This window comes from Micromesistius poutassou (assembly GCF_964030765.1).
Source record: "Micromesistius poutassou genome assembly, chromosome: 24".
Lineage (NCBI taxonomy): Eukaryota > Metazoa > Chordata > Actinopteri > Gadiformes > Gadidae > Micromesistius > Micromesistius poutassou.
The window spans coordinates 3483642-3509496 of NC_140294.1; the positions used below are offsets into that span (position 1 = coordinate 3483642).

General features: G+C 42.4%; 1 protein-coding gene across 1 annotated transcript; it reads left to right on the forward strand.

Annotated features, from left to right (window-relative positions):
• Positions 1-184: 184 nt before the first annotated feature.
• Positions 185-22530, forward strand: kynu (kynureninase). The gene is made up of 13 exons (XM_084487778.1): positions 185-469; positions 708-828; positions 1215-1297; positions 2018-2079; positions 2259-2330; positions 14084-14158; positions 14858-15004; positions 17634-17732; positions 18431-18504; positions 18652-18704; positions 19147-19232; positions 20007-20237; positions 21272-22530. Exons 1-13 carry the CDS (start codon positions 316-318, stop codon positions 21395-21397), a joined length of 1383 nt encoding a protein of 460 aa, XP_084343904.1. The 5' UTR covers positions 185-315; the 3' UTR covers positions 21398-22530.
• The last annotated feature ends 3325 nt before the right edge of the window (positions 22531-25855 follow it).

Genomic DNA, 25855 nt, shown 5'->3' on the forward strand with positions numbered 1-25855 from the left:
ATGCCTAATCTTTTAATGTTTCTAGATATATGGGCCAATAGTGATGGTGGTCAAGCTTATTATTATTATTTTTTTTCGCCTCTGCATGCCAACGACCATTCCGATGCATTCCGAGGTCAATGGGAGGCGTTGCCTCCGGCCGGGCCCTCCTATCACGCGTATCTGCCCCGGGCGCTGACGACGCGTCTGGCTTGGCCGGCCCGTTGCAACTTAAAGCAGAAGTAGTGCGATCACCACTTCAACTCATTGAAGCAAAGCGAAAGCACACTACTCTACCAATTTTCTCCTCGCATTAAAACCTCCAAGTCGATTATCATGGAGACGTGCGTCGCGGTGCTGGAGCGCCTGTCGGCAGAGCTGGGCTGCAGCCCGGTCTCCAGGGAGCTGGCTGCAGAGCTGGATCGGCGGGACGAGCTGGGCCACCTAAGACAGCAGTTCCTCCTGCCGAAAGTAGCGGACCTGCCGCCGTGTGAGTGCGCGTGAGACGAGACGAGGAGGCAGTAGCTCAGTAGGCTAGAGCGGTAACTGTAGACGTAACCTGCTTTGCACGAGTGCGTGTGTGTGTGTGTGTGTGTGTGTGTGTGTGGGGGGGGTGTGTGTGTGTGTGTGTGTGTGTGTGTGTGTGTGTGTGCGTGCGTGTCTTTCATAGTGCAGAAATAATCGTTATTTAATTAATCCCGTTTGGCTTTTGTTTTTTGTCTATCTAGCGGATCTTTCGCTGGTTGACGGGAGCCAGGAATGCATTTACTTTGTGGGGAACTCACTGGGGCTTCAACCCAAAAGCACCAAGAAATATCTCGAAGAGGAGCTGGAGAAATGGGCCAAGGCGTACGTGAGCAGTTCATTTCTTGTATCTTCTATGTATAATATATATTATATATATATATGGGGAATATATATATGGGGAATATATATATATATATATAGATATTCTGCTCACACATAAACAACAAAAAAAAAACAGAGACGATAACATTGACTTGACTCAACCTCTAGACCTTGAGCTTATTATTTAAAAATAAAAAAAAATAACTTTGCCTTTGTTTTCTTTTACTACTTTACTTATCTATTTTATTTTATTATTTCATTTTTATTGTATGACGATGTTATTACCTGAAGCACTTTGAGAAACTTTGAAACAAAGTTGCCTTGCCTTGAGAACGCGGTCTTCTCCTCTCCATGCACGTTGACTCTGCCTCTGCGGCGTTGTGCAGGGCGATACACGGACACACTGAGGGCAGCAGACCCTGGGCGTGGGCAGAGGAGACCGTCGAGCAGCTCATGGGGAACGTTGTTGGTAAGGACGGAGATAATCGGAGATAATCACGCTCAAAGACACCCTGTCGCTATACGCAGGGAGGCCATTCATCATTGTTTTTACGTCCAGATGTATACATTTAATACATATCCCGACCCTCAACAATTATTAATTTATATTAACATGAATGAAACAGAAATGACTGACTGTGATCACAAGCAGCCCTTTATAATCGATTGAACAGTTGATAAAAAATATATGGACTAATCATTAAAATATCACCCAGTATCAGTTCTCTGCTGGTATTGGTGACCCAATTGGTGAACCAATTGAAGGACCATATTTATTTGTGTCTCGTTCAATCAAACCGTATCAACAACTGTCGAGGCAGAGGGTTTTCTTTCGAGATGGTGGGAACCTTGTTTGTTGACATTCGGATGATGACACAGGACACCATTTAAATGAATGAAGTGACGCTGGCTGAGATTATGTACACAAAGTACAGCTTGCAATACCCGGCCTGCAGCAGCATGATTGGACCAAACAAATATGAAGCAAAAGTGTAAAGGCCTGTTCACCCAGATTTGAGGTCCTCTGCCATCAGCCATTAGATGTTAATCTAAAGGCTGATCTCGGAGACTACTAATAGAACAACACAGGATTGAAAATCATGATACTATTATTTTTCTTTTTCTTTTGTCTGTCTCTCTGTCTGTCTGTGCCTGTCTGTCTGCTTCTGTCTGTCTGTCTGTGCCACAGGTGCCAAACCAGAAGAAGTAGCCTTGATGAACGGGTTGACCGTTAATTTACACCTACTCCTAGTAAGACCGCGTCCTGAAAATCATCCAGCTCATGTTTAAAAAAAAACAACATAAAAACAATCAAAAGCATTCTGTTATTGTGGCCTAATCTACGCTTCTATCTATTATGTGAAGAAGGCTGAAAATGGTCGTGTTCCTTTCTGTTATTCATAAATTGGTCCTTTTATTCATTCCTGCAGCTTTCCTTTTACCAACCGTCAGCAACACGTCACAAAATCCTCATGGAGGACAAGGCGTTTCCATCGGACCATGTGAGTAACCAACAAATAGAGTTAAAGAGAAGGTTATATGAAGTACAGTGTTTCCCACAGACCAGGTAGCAATGTGTGGTGCCCCCCTGCAGGGTTTTTGGCCGGTGAGAATCTTATAATGCTTGCATTATAACCGGGGGGGGGGGGTATTATAAATGTGCAAAGAAAATTGAAATCGGTTCATCTCAGCCTGAGAAAAGGCAGAAAGAGTGTTTCTATGATCTCTCTGGCTCAAAAGTAAGAAATCCTCCAACTACCACAGTGCATTGCACTCGCTGCCCCGCCTGCCTGTTTCCGTTTGGAGGGGAAAGGACCTATTATACTTGCGCAAACATATCCCCATGATACATTGACTAGTTTAGACTTCTGCTCTCGTAAAAATGCCCAATAGTTGTTTGGTACCCGGTTGCACCGAAAAGTCTAGGAAGGGACAGAAAGTAAGTTTTCACGTTTTGCCAGTGAGAGACAGTGAGCATTGCAAACGATGGCTGCGGGCGATAAACAACCCCACAATTGGAGAAGACGCCGGTATTGAAATGAAAACGATATGCAGTCTCCATTTCAAACTAGAGGATTATGATAGAAATCTTTTCGGCATGATGAGGCACGCTCTAAAACAAACTGCTGTTCCGTCCGTCTTCGCTGTGGGCCCGTTCCCAGATGACAAACAGGCCAGCGCTTCTAATGCACCTCCCGCAGCAAAACGCACTCGCTTACAGGTAAGACATAATAAGTCATAATATTCTACTATATTTCTGTTTACAAAGTACACAATAATAGCTTGAATACTTTACAAAATCACTCCCTAATGATCATGTTTTCATTTTCATATTCTTTTCCCTTTATTTTATTGCATACAGGGCAGCTGGAGGTCTTTCACATTGCACTGCTCAAGTACCCATGTTCCATGGGGATGGGTAGTATGGGCATTGTCACTACCTGGAGCTTGCATGTACGGAGCCTGGGTCTGTTGAAGGTGGCGTTGCTGTTTTTAGGCTGTGATAGCAATAGGATAGATACATTGTGCATATTTTATTTATTTTTTTAACTTATCTTTTATATTAAAGCATTTGTTTTTAATCTTATCTTTGTAATGTTGATATATTGGATCATTTTCCTTTGTGAATAAAAACTTATATTGTTTTTACCACCTTACCTTGGACTCTTGTATAAACCCATGTTCACCATAACAAACTTGTGGGTGGGACACTTCACTGCAATAATTATTTATTTATTTGTCAGATTACCTTTTTTCCATGTTTTTTTAAAACTACAATTTATGTGGTATAAATCACAAAGATGCAAAGTAGGTTCAGCATACAGCCATCATGTATGAATGTAGCAAGAATAGATAACAATATCAACTTTAGGTATCATTTGTATATTACTATACAGCATAAAAACATTTGCTAATTACAGTAGCTCAGCATGTCAAGTATTTGTACTCATTCCACAGAGTTTAGAGAGGGCCTGCACACCTTGGAAGATTTTTTTGCAGGTGCAGCTTTTCAAGGTTTCAAATTATGAGCAATACAAAGGAAGAGCGCAACACTGCTGCTTTACAATCACCACTTTATTTTCTGGCGTGAGTATTTGTACTCAACATTTTCTCCCCAGTTGAAATAAGTGTTTATCTTATACAGTAGGCCTACTTTAGTATAACAGCACTTGGGCTAGTAAACAAATCACAAAAACCAACATAAATTAGAAGTTTTATACATGAAAAAATATGAAATATTTACAAAAATAAAACGTGTAGGGTACGTTTGCTAAAGTCAAAATAGTCACAGCTCATCTTGAGCATCTACTGTCTCCTGGTAGCCACGGTACTGCCCATCTTTGGCTCGGGGCTGTTTCCCAATGTGAAGGAAGCATGCTCAACGGCCCCCCTTTTAAGGACGCCATGTCATGGAACGCCGACAAGCACTGTTCCAATGTTGAGAACACTCGGAAATTCACGCCCTTTTCACCGCTTTTGTTTTTGAGAATTCCGAGATTTTTAAAGGATGCATCGATGGATCCTCAACGAGCCAAAACCCCCACAATCCTTTGCGTTCACACGCCGCGCGGGGTATTTAAAACATTGCTTTACACAAGTGAAGTTATTTGAATGTTTTCAGAAATATTTTGTGACGTATTGCTTTTTATGGATTAATCATGTAAATGTAAACAATTAAGCTTAAAGACCTGTGTGATTTTCTTTCAAACGTTTTTGCAACGTAATGATTGAACGTAATGAGGCTGTATTTTGCATGGATTGATTTGTTTTAATATGAACGTAGCTGTTCTTTAAAAAAACTACTGTATCCAATAACAATTTCAACAATTAAAATATTACCACTGGAGCAGTATTAAAAAGCGGAAGTGGAAGCGCTTCCACACTAGCAAGTCGTTCCAAACTCTGAACGCTACAATCGTTAGGCAGCACTCTAGCCAGCACTCTAGCCTCATCTCCATAGGACGCGACTCGCAAGGAAGCGTTCTAGCAAGGCTGCAGCCTTCACATTGAGAAACAGCCCTGGACAACACAGGCTGGCAAAACAAGGCGATTGCCTCTCCCAAGTCTCTCGCCTTGCAGTATCCACTCCAGGAAATGCCGGTAAGCTGTAAGCCGATACTGTCTAAGAAAGAAAGAGAACAACATTAGCAAAGCAAGATAAATGATGCCTTGAATAGCCTATACAGCATTACACAGACTTCAAGCTCACGTAACGTAGCCTATGCTCTGCCACTAAGATCGGCTACTTTCGGATAACTACATTGTCACGTTCCCCGGGACTCAAAACTATTGTAGCCAATGTGTTAGTAAAAACAACAACACTTATTCTATGCTCAGATGTCCGTTTCTCTCAGCGGGCTTGGCAGCAGCCTCCTCCTCCATTTTTCTCAATTCTTCCTGGCTGTATTCTGGCTCGTATAAATAGCCCTGAATGTCTGAATCCAACAATTTCAAAATCCACTTTGACTGTTTCCCATTGCAAATTCACTTCTGCCATGGTCGGAGCTTTGTGTCAGTCTAGTTCTCTAGCTAAGCGGTGAAGAAACATGGCTGACATTGTGTTTACATCTCATACGCGAGCTCCCGCCCCCCTCATTCCTTACAAATTTGCAGAACTAGTGGTTTGTAGTCCTCGGCCCTTCTAGCAGGCAAGCAAAGTTCTACTGAGATGATGTCAAACGCGTAATTTGACGTCAGGTCAGTAGAAATGTAATCAGGACAGCTGGGCCTAGGGAAGACTGAGGGAAGAAACAAACTTTTTTTTAAAATATTATCATAGCGATTTTTATTAATGATTGAACGCCGGTTCTGTATCTGTGAAGTATTCCTTTAAGTAATACCCTGTGGGAATCCTCAATGCAGGTCCTAAAATACGACATGACATGACTCTCAAAACGCGTCTTACTTCCCTCACATGAAGTATTCCTCAGTTAAATCAGTTAAAGCCTTGAATGGGTTGGCACCTGCTTATTTGTCAGAGCACCTCGACACCCCTCGGGTCATCTGACTAAAGCCTCTTGGTCGTTCCGGGCCTGGCCTCATCAATACGAGCCCCTATATTAGGGAACAACCATCACTCCTCAGCCGAGTCCACCCCTGCAGCAACTCTGAAATCCTGCAGTGTTTGAATCCTCCTGACTAAACAAGGCCAGAAGGACAGATGGAAGAGTCCAACAAGCAAGCTGTACAAACATACATGGCCGATATTTACAGACCTTTAATTACACAAGAACCTATTGGTTGAACTCTTAAAGGAGTTCCTAGTGTTGGTTGATTTTGGTGGAATTTGGACCACGTCAATCGTTTGTGTAAACTGTTTAAGAATAAAGGGTGATCCAAGCTTATAACAATTAGGCTCATAGGCTTATTTAAGTAATAAACATACAGCAAACACGCAAACAATTTCTTGAATTTCCCCTTGGGGATCAATAAAAGTATCTATCTATCTATCTAACAAACATACAATAATCCGAGGCCTAACATACAATAATCCGAGGCATCGGATGGGAGTTCGCCCTGCGTTCGCTCCAGCTCTGGGGCCGGTTGCACCAACATGGCTTACGCCTGGTCGTAAGCTATGTCGGTCTTAACTCAACATTCTAAGTCCAATTCAATTAAATTCAAACAACTTTATTTATCCCGGAGGGCAATTCAACCACACGCTTCTCCCAAATGGAAAATAAGTCTCTCTGCCGAACTCCGATTATTTTGGAGCACACCTTCACAATACTGTTCAGGCTATTCCTGTCCTTCAAACAAAGACCATTGAACCAGCAAATAAATGAGAAGGTTAACAGACTTTCAATAAATGAACGATAAAACATGATTACAATTTTGTCACAAACATTGAAGGATTTTAACTTCCTCAGTAAGTGGACCCTCTGTTGACCGCGTTTAACAGTAGAATCTGTGTTTGCATCAAACTTTAACTAAGAGTCAAACACAGTTCCCAAATATTTGTAGGTGTCAACAATCTGGACCTCCTCACAATGAATAGTACTAGCCTTAGGTATGTTATTGTTTTTCCTAAAATCAATGATGAGCTCCTTTGTTTTTGACACGTTGAGGTCAAGGAAGTTCTCATCACACCAGTTAACAAATGTAGGGAGGGCGCTGCGGTGGTCTGACTCTGAACTCTGAAGGAGAGACAAGAGTGCTGTATCATCTGAGAATTTGACCAGGCAGCTACCCTCTGTATGAGACTTGCAGCTGTGTAAAGAATAAAAAGTGTTGAAAAAGAGTGGTGACAGAACACACCCCTGGAGGGAGCCCGTGTTAGAAACCAGGACATTTGACATAGCTCCATTAACTAAAACCCACTGTTTCCTCTCCGTTAAAAAGTTTAAGAGCAACATTAAGAGCTGATCAGGTAAGTTAAAATTAACCATTAGACGATCGATTAAAAAGTGTGGTTGCATCTTGCTAAAAGCAGACGAGCCAGTCCGATCTGATAGTTACGCCAGTTGCATCATCTAGGCTTAAGCCGTTCTCTCGTTAAGACCAGGCGTAAATGTTAAGCCTAGTCAGTGGCAGGCGTAAATGTCAGTGGCAGGCGTAAAGTCAATAGTCCCCAATAAAACAATGGTATGGTTTAACAGATTGTAGTCAATGTTGATGGAGCTCCTCAGGATGTCATAAAAGGGGGGGGGGGGACGTACCTGTACCCTCTCAGTTGGAGTTCTTGCTCCTCAACCTTCCCAAGGGGGTCAGGAAAAAGGCCTCAGCTAATCCTCAACCAACGCAGGCCCGGGGTGGCCATCGGGAGGTTAGGGAGGTTTCCCGTTGGGCCGGTCCACTTTCAAATGTCTTTTGGGCCGTTTGGGTTGAAAAAAAAATTACTTTGACCATTATTTTATCTTCTCCTAAAGTAGACATTTAAGCAATATCACACGAGAGGGAGTGCTGTTGTACTGTATATCAGCACGGCTGTGATTCGGTCGTAGGCACGAGGCCGCAGGCCGAGTGCCGCAGATAATCACACCGTGCTGATATACAGTACAACAGCACGACCTCGAGTGTGATATTGCTTTTATACAACAGTGCTACGAGCACATTTTATTAGTTAACAGTAATAAGAAACAAGAGATTATGATTTGTTTGTTTAGTAATCATTTATTCGGCTCCGCCAACAAAAATAGTTCCGCAACTGAAGGGAGACTAGGCTGTTGCCAGGCAACACATATACAGTACATAAACATTCCTAGACACAAGCTCGCTACTCTGTGTCAGAGCGATAGGCTCTGCTCTGTGTCCGCCGCTACTTTGTATCATTTACATTTATCTGAATGTTTCCATTTATTGTGCAACCACTGAAATATGAGTCTGTTGACAGACGCTTTGGTGGCATGATGTGTGTTTCTGGTGAGTTAACAGCTCGATAACAGCTGATGTAACGTTAGCTAATAACGGTTATTAGAACGCCCGTACAGCGGAGTGATTATGTCTGTGAAAAGTCCCAGTGCTGTTATACTGTATATCAGCACTATGGAATGTCTCGTTGTCCAATCAAATTGCTCGGTTGGGACCGGTCGGAACTAACTGTTGTATAATGTTAGACATCTTCTGACATTTCAGCTCCAGCATCGCAGTATATATAATATGGATTATACAATGTATGGTAGTTCTCCCCTCCCAATTATTTGAGTTGGTTTGGTCCATGGTGCGTCTTTTCTTGAGCGGTAACAGAAGAAGAAGCGACAAGTGGCATCGATTGTGGAGGGCAGGAAAAGCCTGATTTAAAAAAAGAAGGGCACTGAAGGCAGATGCCGCCAAATGTGCCAAAATAAACAACCTGTTTAGAGGACAGACACAAGTAGCAGCCAGTAAGGAGAGATATGGATCTAATGATTAATTTGCAACATAAATCATTGAGCTATTTGTGCTATGTTTGCAATGCCAACCTGAGCATAAAAGCTAAAACCAATTCATCATTAGTCCAGTTTATTTTGTTAAGCCATATTACGAATCACAAATATAATTTGTGAAAATTAACATAAACTCCAGCATGATCTGTGTAAGTTAGCCAAGCAATAAAGTAACCCCTTCTATTTTTATGTAGCATCAGAAGAGATAAGCCAGTCCGCTACTGAAGAGGCAAGACTGGACAACATATTTCATTTAAAATATAAAAGACAGAACAGATCTGTGAACAGATAGTCACAAATTTTTTTGTAGCCTCAGAGCAGCTGATGCTGCTGGTGAACCCGATAGACATGAAGAGGCCAGGGGCCTCATTTATCAACCGTGCGTAGAAAAGGATCAAAATTCTCCCTTACGAATGAAATTTAGGATGTGCTTAAGTAAAAGAAAATCTGTATTTATCAAACATGCGCAAGGCTATCGTACACACATCAGTAAGTAATCTATCTTGATAAATTCCACCTGTACTTAAGTACCATGCTTGTGCATGATCAGATCATTTGCATTCAGAAACGCCTCCAATTAGCCATATATGGTCACAGACTTCCCTTTCCTTGGTAAGGAAAGGCAAGTACTAACTGTTATAGACTGAATTAGAGTTGCACTCATTGATATCCGGCACCCCGGAACCCTCGTTCCGGGGTGCCGCTCTGGGACATTCGGACATTCGCTCTGCACCGGAATGTCCCGCCTATACTTTGGTTGTTATGCCGTGAGCATGGTTTCAGTAAAGACACTAAACTGAGTTACAAGTGTGCGTGCAGGGCTGCGGCCTGCAGGAAGTTGGAGGTCCAGCCCCACCCACATCCGGATTGGAAGGTCCAGCCCCGCCCACATCCAGTACCTTTATTGTGCGTCATTCAGGACGAAACTTGCTGCATTTACGAGACCTGCAAACTGTTTCTTTTTAACATACATAAATGTTGTCATCTATAAAACTAAATGAAAAATCTATAATTAGATCAGCCAAAAAAAATTGTTTATTTGTTTATATTTTGTAATATACATAGGCCTACATCATTATTTGCCTCTACTTGGATCATTTGGCATCTTCTTGGTATGAATTGGCAACTTTTGGGAACATATTTCCCACAGCATTTAAAGGCCTACTGCATTATCTATAATTTTAATACAGTATCTGATTGTATTAGGCAATTGTAGTCAATAAGGCAAATCAATAAACACTAGGCCTTTATAGCAGTATAGGACTTTATAGCAGTAGCCTATTTGATGTATAATATGATTTGCTATTCAGAAATATCCCAATGGTGCACTTCAACAAAATAATATATTTCAGGTGAATCTCCATCAAGAGGTTTATACTGTGAATATATAGTTAACAAATGTTCATAACCTAAAGCCAATGTAGGCTATATTAACATATGCAATATATGTTACCACAATCTGTATGATTCTATATGAGGAATGTGGAAATGAAGGATACATGAATAATTATAACACTCACTGTCTCCCCTGTGTTCATGTGGATACTATCACTATTCCTACAATGACCCCTTTTCATCTTCAAGTGGACATCCTGGGGAGAGAACTTCCACTCAGCCTTTGAGAGGGCAAACCATGAGGAATACCTATTCAGTAGGTAGTTTAGTTGATTAAAGATACTAAAATGTATCTTATCCATTAAAATATATTTTATTGTAGTACAACAGGGACTACAATATATATATTTTTACTAACCTATATATATTTTTACTAACCTAACCTACTAAAAAAAGTCTTCAGCTGCCATCATAACCTTGCTCTTCAGCCATGACAAATGTGGGAGACACACCATGAATGGTTTAAGAACAGTCATTTATTGAACAAAACCCAAACAGGTTAAACACCCAGGAGATGATGTGGATGCAATCCCAGGTTTGTGGAGTATCTGCAATTGAAAGGAATCATGAAAGGATAAATCTAGTGATATATTCTGTCAACAAATTCCATGAGAAGACAAAAACCAATAGATAATTGGTCCTACTAACAAGTATTAGTTGTGTAGCCAAATCCAATGTGGCATAAACATGGACACAAAGCATTTTCATATATATTTTGGAGTTGCCCTTCTGTAGCTCCTATTTGGACCAACATTCACAGCATCCTGGAAAATTTTCAACCAAATAAAATCATAAATATTCCATTTCCACCACTGCTTTGAAGCAGGAACACACCAGGGACAGGGTCATTAAAGCTCCATCTCCATCATGAAGGACCACCTCAGCAAATATGCTCTCCAACAGGCAAGATGGCAACTGAAACAAATAAGATTATTCTATTGAAAGACATCATCTCATGTTAGTATTAAGCCAAACAGCAATAATAGAAATGCTGAATGAGTGAAAATATAAACAACGGTTTACATTCTTTTCATATGATAGAACAGAGTTGATACAGAGTTGTTACTGTACATATAAACCAACCCGAGGTGCACAATCCCATCACTTATTTATCACTTACCATTAGCATGAACACACCACAGTCCACGCTGCCTGCTTGTTCTGGAACATTCTGATAAAAAAATCCAGAAGTTATTGACAATTTAAATATATTTAATACAATTACATTTCTTGATACTACTTCAATGCATAGCATATTTCACAAGGCATACAAAAATCCAACATTTCCATCACCTTGTTTGAAACAAATGCCCAGGATCCTGGCACTCTCTGTGTTGCAATGGTGCTATTAAAGACAAAAGGATAGCATGCTGAAATACACTATTAAAGACCTCACATGATTGTGATGTGACGTGACCTTTGTGGGCAACATTTTGAACCGTTTGAACCAGCTTGCTGTTCCATGTTTAATTTTGAATAGCACCTTTTCCATCCGCACAGACAATCAATTGCCTATTAATTGGCTTCCATTATTGGTTTAAGCAACAGTGGAGCAGGTGTGCATATGACTCGAGGCTGTGCTTCCTTGATCACCACAAATGTAATGAACACATCACCAGAAGGCTTCTTCTGAAGACAGCAGAAGCAACATTGAACGGTTGCTAATTCTCTACTTGGAACATTGAACGGTTCCTAAACATTATGAATAATAATAATATAACACCATGCAAAACACAACAACTTAACGGAACATTCATTTATGGGAACAATGAACGGTTCCTCAATATTAGACTAAAAACTGAACATGGATAAATAATGCCAGTCTCCATAGACACTCACCGACATGATGGACTTTCAGTCTTCCTTCTTCTCAACCGCAACCAGAACAGGTATGCTAAAATAGTATTGTGGGCGGGGCTGGACCTTTCTAGGCGGGGCTGGTCATCCAGCCTTGCCTTCCCGCAGGTTGCAGCCGTGACCTTCTCAGGAAAGGGCCCCCCAGCTGTAGCTGCTTCCCCCGCAATCCGATTGGATAAGCGGTTTGATGATGAGGATGAGGTCACAACGCATCCCTTTATCAACCATGTGAATGTGTTTTCTCCGCACCGCTATAATGGCAAAGAGAGCGAAGAAAATAAACTTCTCCAACACTGAAATGCTCATTAGCGAATGCTCATTTACTTTTTGGCTAATTTAGTGCAGGAGGCATTACAAATAAAAGAAAGCTTGCTGCATCGGAAAAAGTGACTTATGCAGTTAATTCAGTTGGGTCGGGAGTCACAGCCCACAGACGTGAGACGTCTGCAACTCGCCAAGCAGATCAGTGCGATCTTTGAAAACGCGCTCCCTGTGGAGAGCAGTTTGCCAAGTCTTCTAATAATGCAAGATAAGCATTATTACATTTAAAACCTTTTTCATAGCTGTCTTTTATAGGGTTTGACACCAATTTGTCTGTTTAAAATTCGACAAAAGGAGTAATTTAATGTTTTCTAATTAAAGGAAACACGGGACATATGTGGATGTTGATTGCTTCATGCATACGTTGACATTAAATGCTTTGCTTTTTGCTTGTAATATTGCTATTCTACCACTAGATTCAATCCGTACGCATGGTCAGAGCTGTGCTTAGATTTACACACATTCCTAAGTATAACTACATCTTGGTAAATTCCATACTTTGTGTGGCAATGTTTGTATGCACTACTTACGCACAAATATGTGCGTAAGTACGGTTGATAAATGAGGCCCCAGGACTGAGGGGACAGAGAGGACTATAAAAATTATATTTAAATTATAACCCACACATAGAACTGACATGATGCATTGAAATGATCCCAAATATGTAATGGGTTAACATTGTATGTTTTATATATAGTTAGTAGTTAGTTATTGTTAGTAGTTAGTTATAGTTAAAGTAACAGATCCTTGAGGTGGATTTTTCATTTGGCAAACATTGATCCAATATCCAACAAAAAGGGATAGCACTTTTTTTTGTTGGATACTATGTACTATGATAGATAGGGAGAGTTGTTTGCTGTTCATTTATTCAAATTCTTCCATCACTGAAAAAAGTGGGCCGGTATGGGCCTGAAACTCTCGGGCTGAAAATGGGTCCCATTACATTGACCCATGGCCTTCTGTAGGGCCTCTGGTAGCAGAGGTAACTGCCCCAATTTTTTGCCCCAAAAGCTGAGAGTCCACTGAGTCCAAAGGTATAAGCCTTATCATTCTGGGACCCAAACTCGACAAACTAGATGTGAAAGAATATTGACAATAGCACACTAAACTTAGCCAAGTTACAACAGCAAGGCATGGATTTATCCTGTGTTATCAAGTCGTGTTTGATCTCAGATATAACAGATATACCAGGATCCCTGTGTCATTTGGAGCCTACTTTTTTTCTTAATGATAATTCAATGTTGTGTGACACACACACACACACACACACACACACACACACACACCTATTAATACTATTCTTCTTGTTATTATTCTCCACCTATTTGACTATAACAATGGCTTCATTCAACCATTACGAACTGTACCTCTTTAGTTAAGCTATTTGTTTCATCTCTCCCTAAATCCTGCATCCTATTGTCAACCTCCCTTTACACTACAGCACTTGCCACATTTTATCATTATTATTAATTTCATCATTATCTAGTTATTCTCTAGTTTCTAGCTGATGAAGTTCCTCTGAGGCTTCTCATTTTGGAGAGCCAGGTATTCAGACCAAGTAGCCCGGGGAACTCATTGATTCTTCGTTCATCGATTTGCAAACGTTTTGCCCGTATTATATTGTGGAATAGAATGACATAATGACATGACGAATTAGGAAATTATGAAAATGACTTAATTAAAATAACTTTAATAATAGTTGAAGAAGAGAAGAAATACATTTTGAGTGAATGCTGGCTAAAGTGTATTAAAGGTGACCTGTGTCCTTTTAATGTGATCTGAAAATGGATGTGTTTCTTTCTATCTATTCTCCTCAGTACGCTGTCGAGTCTCAGATTCGCCTGAAAGGTCACGACCCCAAGGAGAGCATGCTGTGCCTGTCACCAAGGCCGGTACGTCTGAGCCACAACCTTCCTCCGGCAGATCTGTCATTGAACTCAAGTTCCTAGAATTCATCGCTAACACACAACTCTATGGTCCGTCATGGGGGTACTTCAATCAAAATTGGAGTAGCGGCCCCTTCACCCGTGGACATGGGGCTTTATAGTAGTATGACTGAGGATAAACTTCCACATATTGATTTATTCATTTTGTTACATGTATGACTCTGAAGCTAGATACAGCAAATATCTGATGTTCTGTCCGGGCAGAAGTTTGTGAGGACGTGTGGAGCTCTGTCCGGGCAGCGGTTTGTCAGGACGTGTGGAGCTCTGACTGCTGCGTCCGAGAGAAAGTTTTGGCTCTTCGGACACTTATAGTATGACTCCCCGCTGTATGTGGATGGTGAAGCTCCGTCTGAGCAGAGGTTTGTGTAATGTCCACCTCTGAGTGAAGGCTAGGCTTCCCGAACACCTATAGTATAAAGCTACAGTGTGTGACGCATTTCATATCTTCAACAGAGTTAGTACACACTATAGTGTTCAAATTACAGCTGAAACAGTGGGTTCACTGTCTCTTTCAAAGCAAAAATCGATATCCAATCGAGCCTCTTTTTCATTTGATGTTCGCAAAATGCTCGACGCCATCGTCCCGCAAATATCGAAACGGTTACAGACGGACCGACTGACCAAGCGTGTTGTCTGTGTCTCCAGGGCGAGGAGACACTGAGGACGGAAGACATCTTGGAGGTGATCGAGGAGCAGGGCGACTCCATCGCCGTGGTGATGTTCAGCGGCGTGCAGTACTACACCGGGCAGCTCTTCGACATGGAAGCCATCACCAGGGCCGGCCATAAGAAGGTTAGATCAGTCAATTCAACTGAATTACATTCGTATAGCCCTTAAAAGGAGAGACGAACACCCACCCCTTGTAGATTGGTTTGCGTTGCAGAGGACTCCATCTGTAGGCCAAACGCGTGCTCTTGCATGCATGACCGTGTGATTGGCTGATATGGTCGACTGCTTCCCTGCTATTTGAGCGTTGAGGCAACGCGCCTGTCCGTTCGTCTGTTTCAACTGAACTGAAGGGGCGTTCGGTGGGGAGCCGGCAGCCCTCCTCCAGAATGAAATATGTCCCATATTATCCCACCAGGTGTGGTGTGATTAGTCGTTACAAGCCATTTGGAAAATCTGCGTGGGCGTGTCCACCTAGATGTATGACGGCTAGATGAGCAACATTTGCTACAGTCCACTGGGTAGGCTGCTACACTAATCTATCCAGCACACATCTAGGTGGACACACCCACTTGTGATGTCAGAAGATGCAGATTTTCAAAACGGCTTGTAACACCTAATCACACTCACACCTGGTGGTATAATATGGTGGTATAATATAATCCTTGAAAGTACCTGACACATGGAAAGAGTGATCAAAGACTTCATCTCTAGGCAGTTGCCAATCAAGGACATATATAGCAGCAATCTTAAGAATACTAACTAATTATTCAACATAAGTAACTCTTCACTTCTGTTCAAACAGGCATAAAAAAGAAAAAGAAAATACAAATGACCTTTGGCACATGGCACTGCCAGAATTAGGGGGTTTATTTAAACCAGGGCCACCAATGCTTAGAAGTAGGCATTCTTGTATCTCTATGTATGTTAATGTATTTTTAAATTATCTTTTCATGATTGATAACTAAGTTTAGGTCGATCCAATCTTCCAATGTAATAATCGTATTGATATCTTCTATCACATCTTGCATAATAAACACAGTGGTATAAAAATACTATTTTTACTATTACAACTATTGCTCTCCGCCGCGACCGTTGCCTTGTTGACATCGAATCTCTCCACCAACCACCATTCGAAAACCATTTTCATTGGGAGATGTAAATGCAAAAAGATAGGTATTTATCTGTCTGAAGAGACGTGGATGGTTGCTCGAGAGATGTAGCCAACCTTTGTCCAAACCACCTAATGTTGACCGACAGGAGATTTGTTGACATGGGATACATATGTCTATATACGTATGTCTGTTCAGTTCATACATTGGCGCTCGTCAAACAACAATTTACAAGGAAATGCATTTGAAACATTGCCGTGTGTACAATTCCTACCCCAGGTGATTATTATTATACATGATTTCTGAGCCTTGTGCTCAGGTATTGTTTAAGCGGATAAATGCTGCCACCTAGTGGTTCCATTAGTTATTACAATTTGTATACCCTCATCCAATATTATACATATTGCTCTTAAAATATGTTTTATCATAATGTAACTAGACATTCTCGCCTTTTCTGTTGAGAAATGAGAACCACTATAAAAAATACCCGTCACATAATCCGAATAATGGGTCTGTTCATTGTACGAACCAGGGCACGGGCACTAGACTTATCATAACCAGTTTATTCTAGTAACCTGCCCTGGTTCGTAAGAAGAGCAGACTCATATTGCGTTATGGGTGACACCGGTGTTTGACCAAACAATGTAATGCATCGGGAGAGGTTTTTTTTTTACATGCAAATGCATTTTAAACATTTCCGTGTCGTACGTTTCCTACCCCAGGCGACTATTTTTGAACGTGATTCTCGGCATTGCTTACATTAAGCGATGTGCGTTGTCGCCACTTCTCGGACGTTGTGCAAACCATGTATGCGTGGAACAACTCTGAAACGTACCAGGCGGGGATGTCTCGTAAACTCCCTCTATGTGTACACAGGTCAGGAGGACATACACGCAAACACACAAGCACACCGACACACGCACAAACACACAAGCACACAGACACACACACAAGCACACAGACACACGCACAAACACACAAGCACACAGACACACGCACAAGCACACCGACACACGCACAAACATACAAGCACACAGACACACGCAAGCACACAGACACACGCACAAACGCACAAACACACAAGCACACCGACACACGCACAAACACACAAGCACACAGACACACACACAAGCACACAGACACACGCACAAACACACAAGCACACAGACACACACACAAGCACACAGACACACGCAAGCACGCAGACACACGCACAAACACAGAAGCACACCGACACACGCACAAACACATGACACACTTAAGCACGCGCACGCACACAGACACACGCACAAACACAGAAGCACACCGACACACGCACAAACACATGACACACTTAAGCACGCGCACGCACACAGACACACGCACAAACACACAAGCACACCGACACACGCACAAACACACGACACACTTAAGCACGCGCACGCACACAGACACACGCACAAACACACAAGCACACAGACACACGCACAAACACACGACACACTTAAGCACGCGCACGCACACAGACACACGCTCAAACACACAAGCACACCGACACACGCACAAACACACGACACACTTAAGCACGCGCACGCACACACACACACACACACACACACACGCACACACACAGAGACAGTCATCCTAACCTGGGCACCTTGCAGGGCTGCTACGTGGGCTTTGACTGCGCCCATGCAGCAGGGAACGCTGAGCTGAAGCTGCACGACTGGGGGGTGGACTTCGCCTGCTGGTGCACCTATAAGGTGAGTGGTGATGAGACATTGTAATTAGAGCTGGGTTAATTATTGTATCTTGCATTAACTCAGTTTTTATTGTTTATTTTCTTGTTGTAAAAGTCTGTTGCTCACTGGCTTTTATTTGTAAAAGTCTGATGAGGTTCCTTGACACTTGTCTATGGCATCAAGTAGACGAGTGTCAAGTGACGAGGTTCCTTGATAGATGGTATGAACTGTGTTCAGTTATCGAGTCTGTCAATGTAAAACTATAGGTCATAGCTGACAACTGAAGGTCATTTTACATTGAACGCTGGGCCGCTGTAGAAACATGTGCAGCACGGCGGCCCCGATGGCACCCATATAATGTGTTTATATTAAGGTAATGAAATCACAAGCTCTGAAAAGACTTATGGAAACACAATCATATTCTCAGGGGATTCACTAATCAAAACATACTCAGGAGTATTATATTCCATTTCTGATATGTTCCACATTAAATTAACAACTGATTCCTCTCACTCATCTGTACAACCCTGACTGAACCCTAACGCTTTAAACTTTAAACCAATCGAGCGACCTTATTCCAGAACCGGACTCAGTGCAAATGCAAACCTTTGTATTATAGCCTTGTGTTTTTTCCTCTTGTCTTTCAAACTGCTTTGCGTTCCATGACATCCTTGTTGCTGTTAGACCGAGCGTTGCGTTTGTCTCCCCCCCCCCTGTAGTATGTGAACTCTGGGGCCGGGGGACTGGCGGGAGCGTTTATCCACGAGAAGCATGCCGACACCGTCACGCCGGCGTGAGTAAAGCCCCCATCGCTGTCCCCCATCCGATGGTGGAAGCCGCTCACCTGACCGGTTGTTAACGAGCATCTTGGGTGAGTTTAGACGAGAGAAACATTCATTGATATTCCTAAGGATATCTTCCATGTCATTCCTGCCTCTAGGCTCTTAGGGTGGTGGGGACATGACAGAAAAACGCGTTTCCAGATGAATAACGGTAATTCAAGACACCTTTCCTTTGTATTCCTGAGCCTTGGGCTCAGGTATTGTATAAGCTGATAAATGCTGCCACCTAGTGGTTTGAATAGTTATTACAATTTGTATACCCTCATCCAATATTATACATATTGTTCTAAAAATATATTTTATCATAATTTAACTAGACATTCTAGCCTTTTCGGTTGAGAAATGGGAACCACTATAAAAATGCCCTTATTTTGAACACCTGTGTCTCATAATCCTAATAATGGGTCTGTTCGTTGTACATACCATGGCACAAGCACTAGACTATACCAGTTTAGTCTTCTAACCTGCCCTGGTTCGTAAGAAGAGCAGACTCATATTAGTTATGGGTGACACCAGTGTGACACCGGTCCTGATCTTTGGCGATGCCTCTGTGAACAGGCTCTATTACTGACTACATTTCCTTCTGCTTGAAGTGATGGAGCTTCAGCCAGGCGTGCATGGATACAGATTGTCCAACCAACCCATCCTCCTAGTCTGCCCCCTGCAGGCCAGCCTGGAGGTACTGCAACACTGCCACACCTGCACTCTCTGAACAAAACTGCTCTATTTGAGGTCTCTATTCGTATGAAAGGACTAACTCGCCTAGTTTTTACGTAATGTTTATAAAGGAGGAGTATCAACATATCAGTCTTGTGGAATTGTGACACATCTTGCAATTGATGGTTGGTTCTCAATCGGTAGATAGGTTGGACCTGTGTCAGGAGATATGAGATGTATAACATAACTTGTGTTATCTGTTTTGGGGCAGCCATGTAATGCCCTCGCAAATTGTCCTGCAAATTAATAAAAAAGCAATGGGAATTTGGAGATTAACCCTAACCCTGCTAAAAGGCAAACTTTGTAGGAAAAAATGTCAAGGCAGTTCTTTCGATCAAACGATGAGTTGCATACGGTTAACATCTGGCCAAAATATAAGAGGTTTGAGCTGGTTGGAGCACACTGACTCAAGAATGTTAAGTTAGTCATATATTTTTGTTAAATAGGCCTACTTTCTGCATTCATCCCTTATACGAGGAAAGAGACATTGAAGTCCTCTGGACTTCAATGAATTTCAATTATTCCACCAAAAACATTTACTATTTAACCCTGACACATTCAAACACAAAACAAGCACATTAGACGAGAGAGAGAGAGAGAGAGAGAGAGAGAGAGAGAGAGAGAGAGAGAGAGAGAGAGAGAGAGAGAGAGAGACCCTGTGCTACACTCTGACCTCTCAACATCGCCATGGCTCTCGACTCACCCCCCCCCCCCCCCCCTCCCCCTCCCCCTCCAGATCTTTCACATGACCAGCATGCAGGCACTGCGCCGCAAGTCTGTGCTGCTGACGGGTTACCTGGAGTACCTGATCCAGCACTACTACACAAGGGACCCCCGCCGGCCCGACCAGCCCCACGTCACCATCCTCACCCCCGGGGACCCCCAGCAGAGGGGCTGCCAGCTGTCACTGTCCTTCTCCGTGCCCATCGGCCGAGTCTTCCACGAGCTGGAGAGGAGAGGAGTGGCGGTGAGCGAGCCCCACGCCCTAGCTGTGTTCAAAATTGTTCCCTATTCACTCACTTACTATTCCATATATAGTGTTTGATATAGTGAACTATATAGGGAACGAACAAACGAGAATTTCGGACACTACGCTGAACATTTCTGAACGGCATTTGCGTCAGTGAATGTGCCCGCATTGCATTGTGGTATACGGGAGTAACATGTAGGGAACATCACATTTATTGTCCACAATTTAGTGAGTGAAATTAACCACTGAGAATTCAAACACCATTACAAATTGGCAAGCACCCTATATAGTGCGCTATATCCGTGATAGGAAACGATTTCGAACACCGCTCCTGTCTGCTGTTGACTCCACCATCGGTGTGTGAATGTGTGCATGAGTGGGTGAATGTTAGGTGATATTGTAAAACGCTTTGGGTAAAAGCGCTATATAAATGCAGTCCATTTACATCAGCCAGCCATCAACCACACACCCAGTGACTGAATACACTTTTTTGTTAGTTTGGGAAAGTTTTAGTTTTGTGTATCTTTGTCTTGTATATTCGTCATTTATATTTTACGTGTTTTCTAGGCACTGGACGTAAGCTAGGTAGGTTTAGCGTTTACGTTTGATGCTCATTGTATGTTGTATGTGTGTGTGTGTGTGTGTGTGTGTGTGTGTGTGTGTGGTAAATGTGTGTTTTATGTGTGTGATGTGATGTTTTGTATGTGCGTGTTGTGTTTAATGTGTACGTTGTGTTGTATGTGTGTGTGTTGTGCTGTATGAGTATGTTGTGTTGTTTTGTATGTATGTGTTGTGTTGTATGATTGTGTTGTATGTTTGTGTTGTGTTGTATGAGTGTGTTGTTTTGTATGTGTGTGTGTTGTGTGTGTTGTATATTTGTGTGTGTTGTGTTGTGTGTGTTGTATATTTGTGTTTGTTGTATGCATGTGTGTGTTTGTGTTGTGTGTATGTTTATGTGTTGTGTTGTATGTGTCATGTTGTATGTGTGTGTGTGTGTGTGTGTGTGTGTGTGTGTGTGCGGGTACCTACAGTGTGACATGCGGGAGCCCAGCGTGCTGCGCGTGGCCCCCGTTCCACTCTACAACTCCTTCGCCGACGTCCATCGCTTCGTGGAGCTCCTGGGGGCCTCTCTCGCCGCCAGCGGGCCGCAGAAGTAGGAGCCTGGAGATCCGCAGCGCCGTCCACGAGGGCCCCTCGTGTATGTGTGCGTTCAAAGCGTTCAAACGGGCCCCAGACCGCCTCGTCCCACGCAACAGAGGAGACGGTGGAACAAGGCTAGTTTGGGCTAGTTTGCACGTGTTTTTTTTACAAACTACCACTGTGGAGTGTGTGTGGATGACGGCGGGTTTCAGCAGCCTCACCTGGCGGAGTCTGATTGGACGCTGGGGCTGGGTGAGGCTGCACACCTGTCGTGCATTGAGTCATCAGTGTGTGCACAGGTTAAACCAGGTCATCCCCATTCCCCACACACACACACACTCAGGCAGATCTCCTGCATGACAACGTTGAATGTCTGCAAACCTTTCAATAAACCGTCTTTCAACATCACCACCCTGCGCTTCATGTAGCATGGACTTTGTTACAGACATTTCACATATTGTGGTGCTATATTTGGTATTTCAGGTAGTTTAGTAATACTAAATAGCAAGGCTATCTATTTATCTGATTCAACATATTAATTTGTTCTGATTAAACAGGTTTCCTAGGTGAGGGCTATTGGCTATCTTTTATGTTAAATAGTAGATAGAAGTAGAAGTAGCATTTTTCGGGGGGATTTATTTATACTGACACTTACTTATACTGACACTCCCGCTTATACTCCCTTCTCTTCTTTCCGCTGTTTAGATGAAACATTTCCTTCACAGACCATGTGAGTGGCAGTCAGTGATTCAAGCAAGAATTTGCTGTTATCCAAAGATGTAATAAAACGATAATGCGGTTATAATGAAAAGCAGAATACTTGATCTCAAACGATTAGAATTATATCAATGTAAACAACTACATATGCAGTAGTACAAACAACAATAACAATACAACTATTACTATTACTATTACTATTACTATATACATATATATATATATAAAAAGGTAGGGGGCACTTTAGCCAATGAGGGCAAATGTGAGCCTGAATAGTTGCACGCATATGACACCATGATGCATTATCATCAGCTCTGCATTGCATCTCCCTGCCCAGGTAGCTTTAAGAATGCCTTTCCTTCGGGTTGCCATGGTTTCCCCAAGTTTCTAGAAGGTTTCCCCAGCCAGACAACCAGAATGTCCTCTTGGCAAAAGAGCACTTTTGTGTGTGAGGAGATAAAAACCCAAACCACCAGGAATCAGTTGTAGTCACATTATAACAATTTGTCATAAATATACATATATAATAATGAATTAAAAAACCCATAATCACTATGTATTATATGTACTGTAAATATATCTATCTATATATATATATATATATATCTATATATATATATATATATATATATATATATCTATCTATCTATCTATCTATCCATCCATCTATCTATCAATATATCTATATATATATATATATATATATATATTTATGCATGCATGCCCCTTGCCCCTTAATGGTCCTAGATGTTTATGCAGTATTACCTTGACATATGCCCATTCAGCGATTAGACATAATTGGCGTATCAATATGCAAAACCTAAATGGATTAACCCCTTGAAACTAATGAGCACACAGCTGGGAAACAGACTGAAATTAGCATTTGTCATCTTTTGGGTTGATGAGAGACTAAATAATTGACGAGAGGGCGGCTATTGTCTTTCCCTGGGCTACGTAGCCACAAAATGGCCGGACTGTAAAATAAGGAATATGCAGATGTATGTCATTAATGATGAGAAGGTGGAGGGGGGGGAGGGTACAGTAAAAATAATCAGCCTACCATGCGGTTTTAGTCTAGTTTGAAAATTGTGTTTCCAATTTGGTAATGCCTTTTTTTTTAATAAAATGCTATGCATAAACATGTATGATTTAATTAAATTCATATCTGTTCTGGTCATAGTTTGGAACCCTTTGATCAAACAGATAAAAGGGATGAAATTCTAATGATTGTTCCTTAACTAAATCATATTCAAGCTAACTAATATGCAATCTCCACATCACATCATATCATTATTTCTTCTTTTTCGGCCTCTTGAAACTCACTGTTATTCACTCACTGTTATTGAACGTAAAGGAATTTAAATAAAAAGCATACATCTGCAAAAATGTATGTCTTTTTGGACCTACAGTAAGTCTACGTTCATGTAATGCCTTCATGAAAGATCTTTAATAATTACAGTCAAATGCAGTTGTATGGTTACTACGGTAACCCTTGCTAAAGGGATTTGCGGCACTTTATTTGTACCCTTGGAAGGAGCACATTTTAGGGACCCCACTTTCCAGTGCAATAGAAAAAGACTCAAGAGCCCCAAAGGTCCTAGGTTTGATGGCTGGTAAAATAACTGCATTTATACAGCGCCTTTCTAACCAGTGGCCACTCAAAGCACTTTACAATATTGCCTAAAATTTACCCATTCATGCACACACTCACAGGAAGAGTCATGTTGAGACGTCTTGCTCAGGGACACCTGAACACTCTAGGAGGAGCCGGGGTTTGAACTAGCAACCTTCCGGTTACCAGCCAACCTGCTCTTCCTCCTGAGCCACATGCCTGCCTTCATCTCCCTGTCTGTGGCTAGGATGTAGACGTCCTTAAGCGAGACACCCCGCCCCGCCTCGCCCCTCAGCTCCCAAAGGATAAGATACGATAAGATCATGCTTTATTGTCTGTTACACGAGGGTTACAGAAAAAAATCTTTGACATCCAGTCACAAATAAACACTCACACAGACATCACGAGACAAGACAAGACATGAGTGTTGAGGTATCAGCTGACTGTGGTGTTCATTTTGTGCTGTTCCGTAGGGCTATTGCAGAGGGGATAAAGGATTTCTTGTAGGTGTTTTTACAGGCCAGTGGTACATTGAAACGCCTGCCTGATGTGCACCTCAAATCAAGGCCTGCTGTATCATCTGCTGAATGACTAAATCGCTGTGAATGGTAATACTGTACGACAGGCTCTGATGTGAGTGACACATCCGACCCTAACCCTGTCACGCATATGAACTCCTCTGACATTCACCGTCATGACTACATGAGGTGCTGCCCGCCCCCCCCCCCCCCTCCCTCCCACCTGCCCCAATCTTTAAAACCCAACGCAGGATCTCTGACATTTAAAGGCTAACCGTTCCCCTTCACCTCCCCACAGCAACACACACACAAGCGCACAAACCCACACACCACACACCACACGCATGCACAGGCACTGAGGGTGTGTTTCACTTATTAGCGCTATACTTCACTCCCTCGCTCTCTCCATCTCTCTCTCTACCTTTCCCTCTCTCCCTCTCTCTCCGTCGCTCTCTCTCTCTCTCCTCCCCGTGACATGCGTTTACCATTGCAACACTGCAATGTGTTAGCTCTCTCTCTCTCTCTGTCTGTCTGTCTGTCTGCCTGTCTGTCTGTCTGTCTCTGTCTTTCTCTCTCTCATTCTCTCTCGTTCTCTCTCTCTCTCCTCCCAGTGACATGCATTTGCCATTATAACACTGCTGTGTGTCAGCTCTCTCTCTCTCTCCATCTGTCTCTCTGTCATTCGCTCTCAGCGGTGGAACTGTTGCCCTGTGCATTGCCAGTTCCAGTAACAGGCAACGAGAGCCTGTACCCCTCAGATCCCCTTAAACCGCCCCTGGACCCTGGGGCTGCTCTCCTCCGCTGAACAACCGGCTTCTCCGATTTGGCAGGTGGCAAAAGGTATGAATGCAGTCACGGGATCTCTGTTGGACCTCATCCAGTTAATTCATTTGGAGAGAAGGGGTATTCGATTGTGGAGATGGTACTGGGGCCGCAAAGGGGTGGATAAAAGAGATTTTGTTTGCTGCAGTGTTTGAAGACGTGAATCCATACTGTGTAATGTACGGGCCTTGCCATGGCTATGCTATTACGATTCTCTTTAACAGGTGATGGGATCACTTTGTGACATCGATGCATTTCTGAAGTTCAAGTGGGTAGAGTTTCTACTCCTCTAAACAGTACCTAAAACAGAACCAAAGCAACACAGAAACCCACTGGAACGGCTCCATCACAAGCTGGTTTTCCATAATCCTTCCAGGGGGTCTTGATAAATAGTGGTTGTTTCTGAAACCAGTGTTCATAGGTCAAGTGTTGGGTGGAAAAAATGATTTTATTAAACCATCCTTCAATAAGTAATTGTTTGACTTGCGGTAATAACCTATAGAGCCCTCTGGTGAGAAATTGGCATTATTCTGCTACAATCCAGCATTAATCTCCGATACAGAGTCGGTGAATACATTTGAGCGGCAGAACAGGAGGACATAGCTGACCGCATGCATTAAATGCTTGACTTGGATTGCTGTAGAGAACGACCACTACTACTGTGATTCATACCATCAAATAACAACAGCAGAAAGTAAATTAACTGATGCACTATGAAGACTTTCACACTTTTCACACTTTTGTATTTTCACATGCTAAGCTTTTGGGGGGAAAGTTTAGCATTGAGTGGAAATTAACTAGCGACT

Bases quoted from the DNA above. Each gene is read 5' to 3' on its own strand.
- kynu (XM_084487778.1), top strand. From the start codon at position 316: ATGGAGACGTGCGTCGCGGTGCTGGAGCGCCTGTCGGCAGAGCTGGGC. The intron at 470-707 runs GTGAGTGCGCGT...TTGTCTATCTAG, and splicing joins AGTAGCGGACCTGCCGCCGT to CGGATCTTTCGCTGGTTGAC. The intron at 20,238-21,271 runs GTGAGCGAGCCC...GGGTACCTACAG, and splicing joins TGGAGAGGAGAGGAGTGGCG to TGTGACATGCGGGAGCCCAG.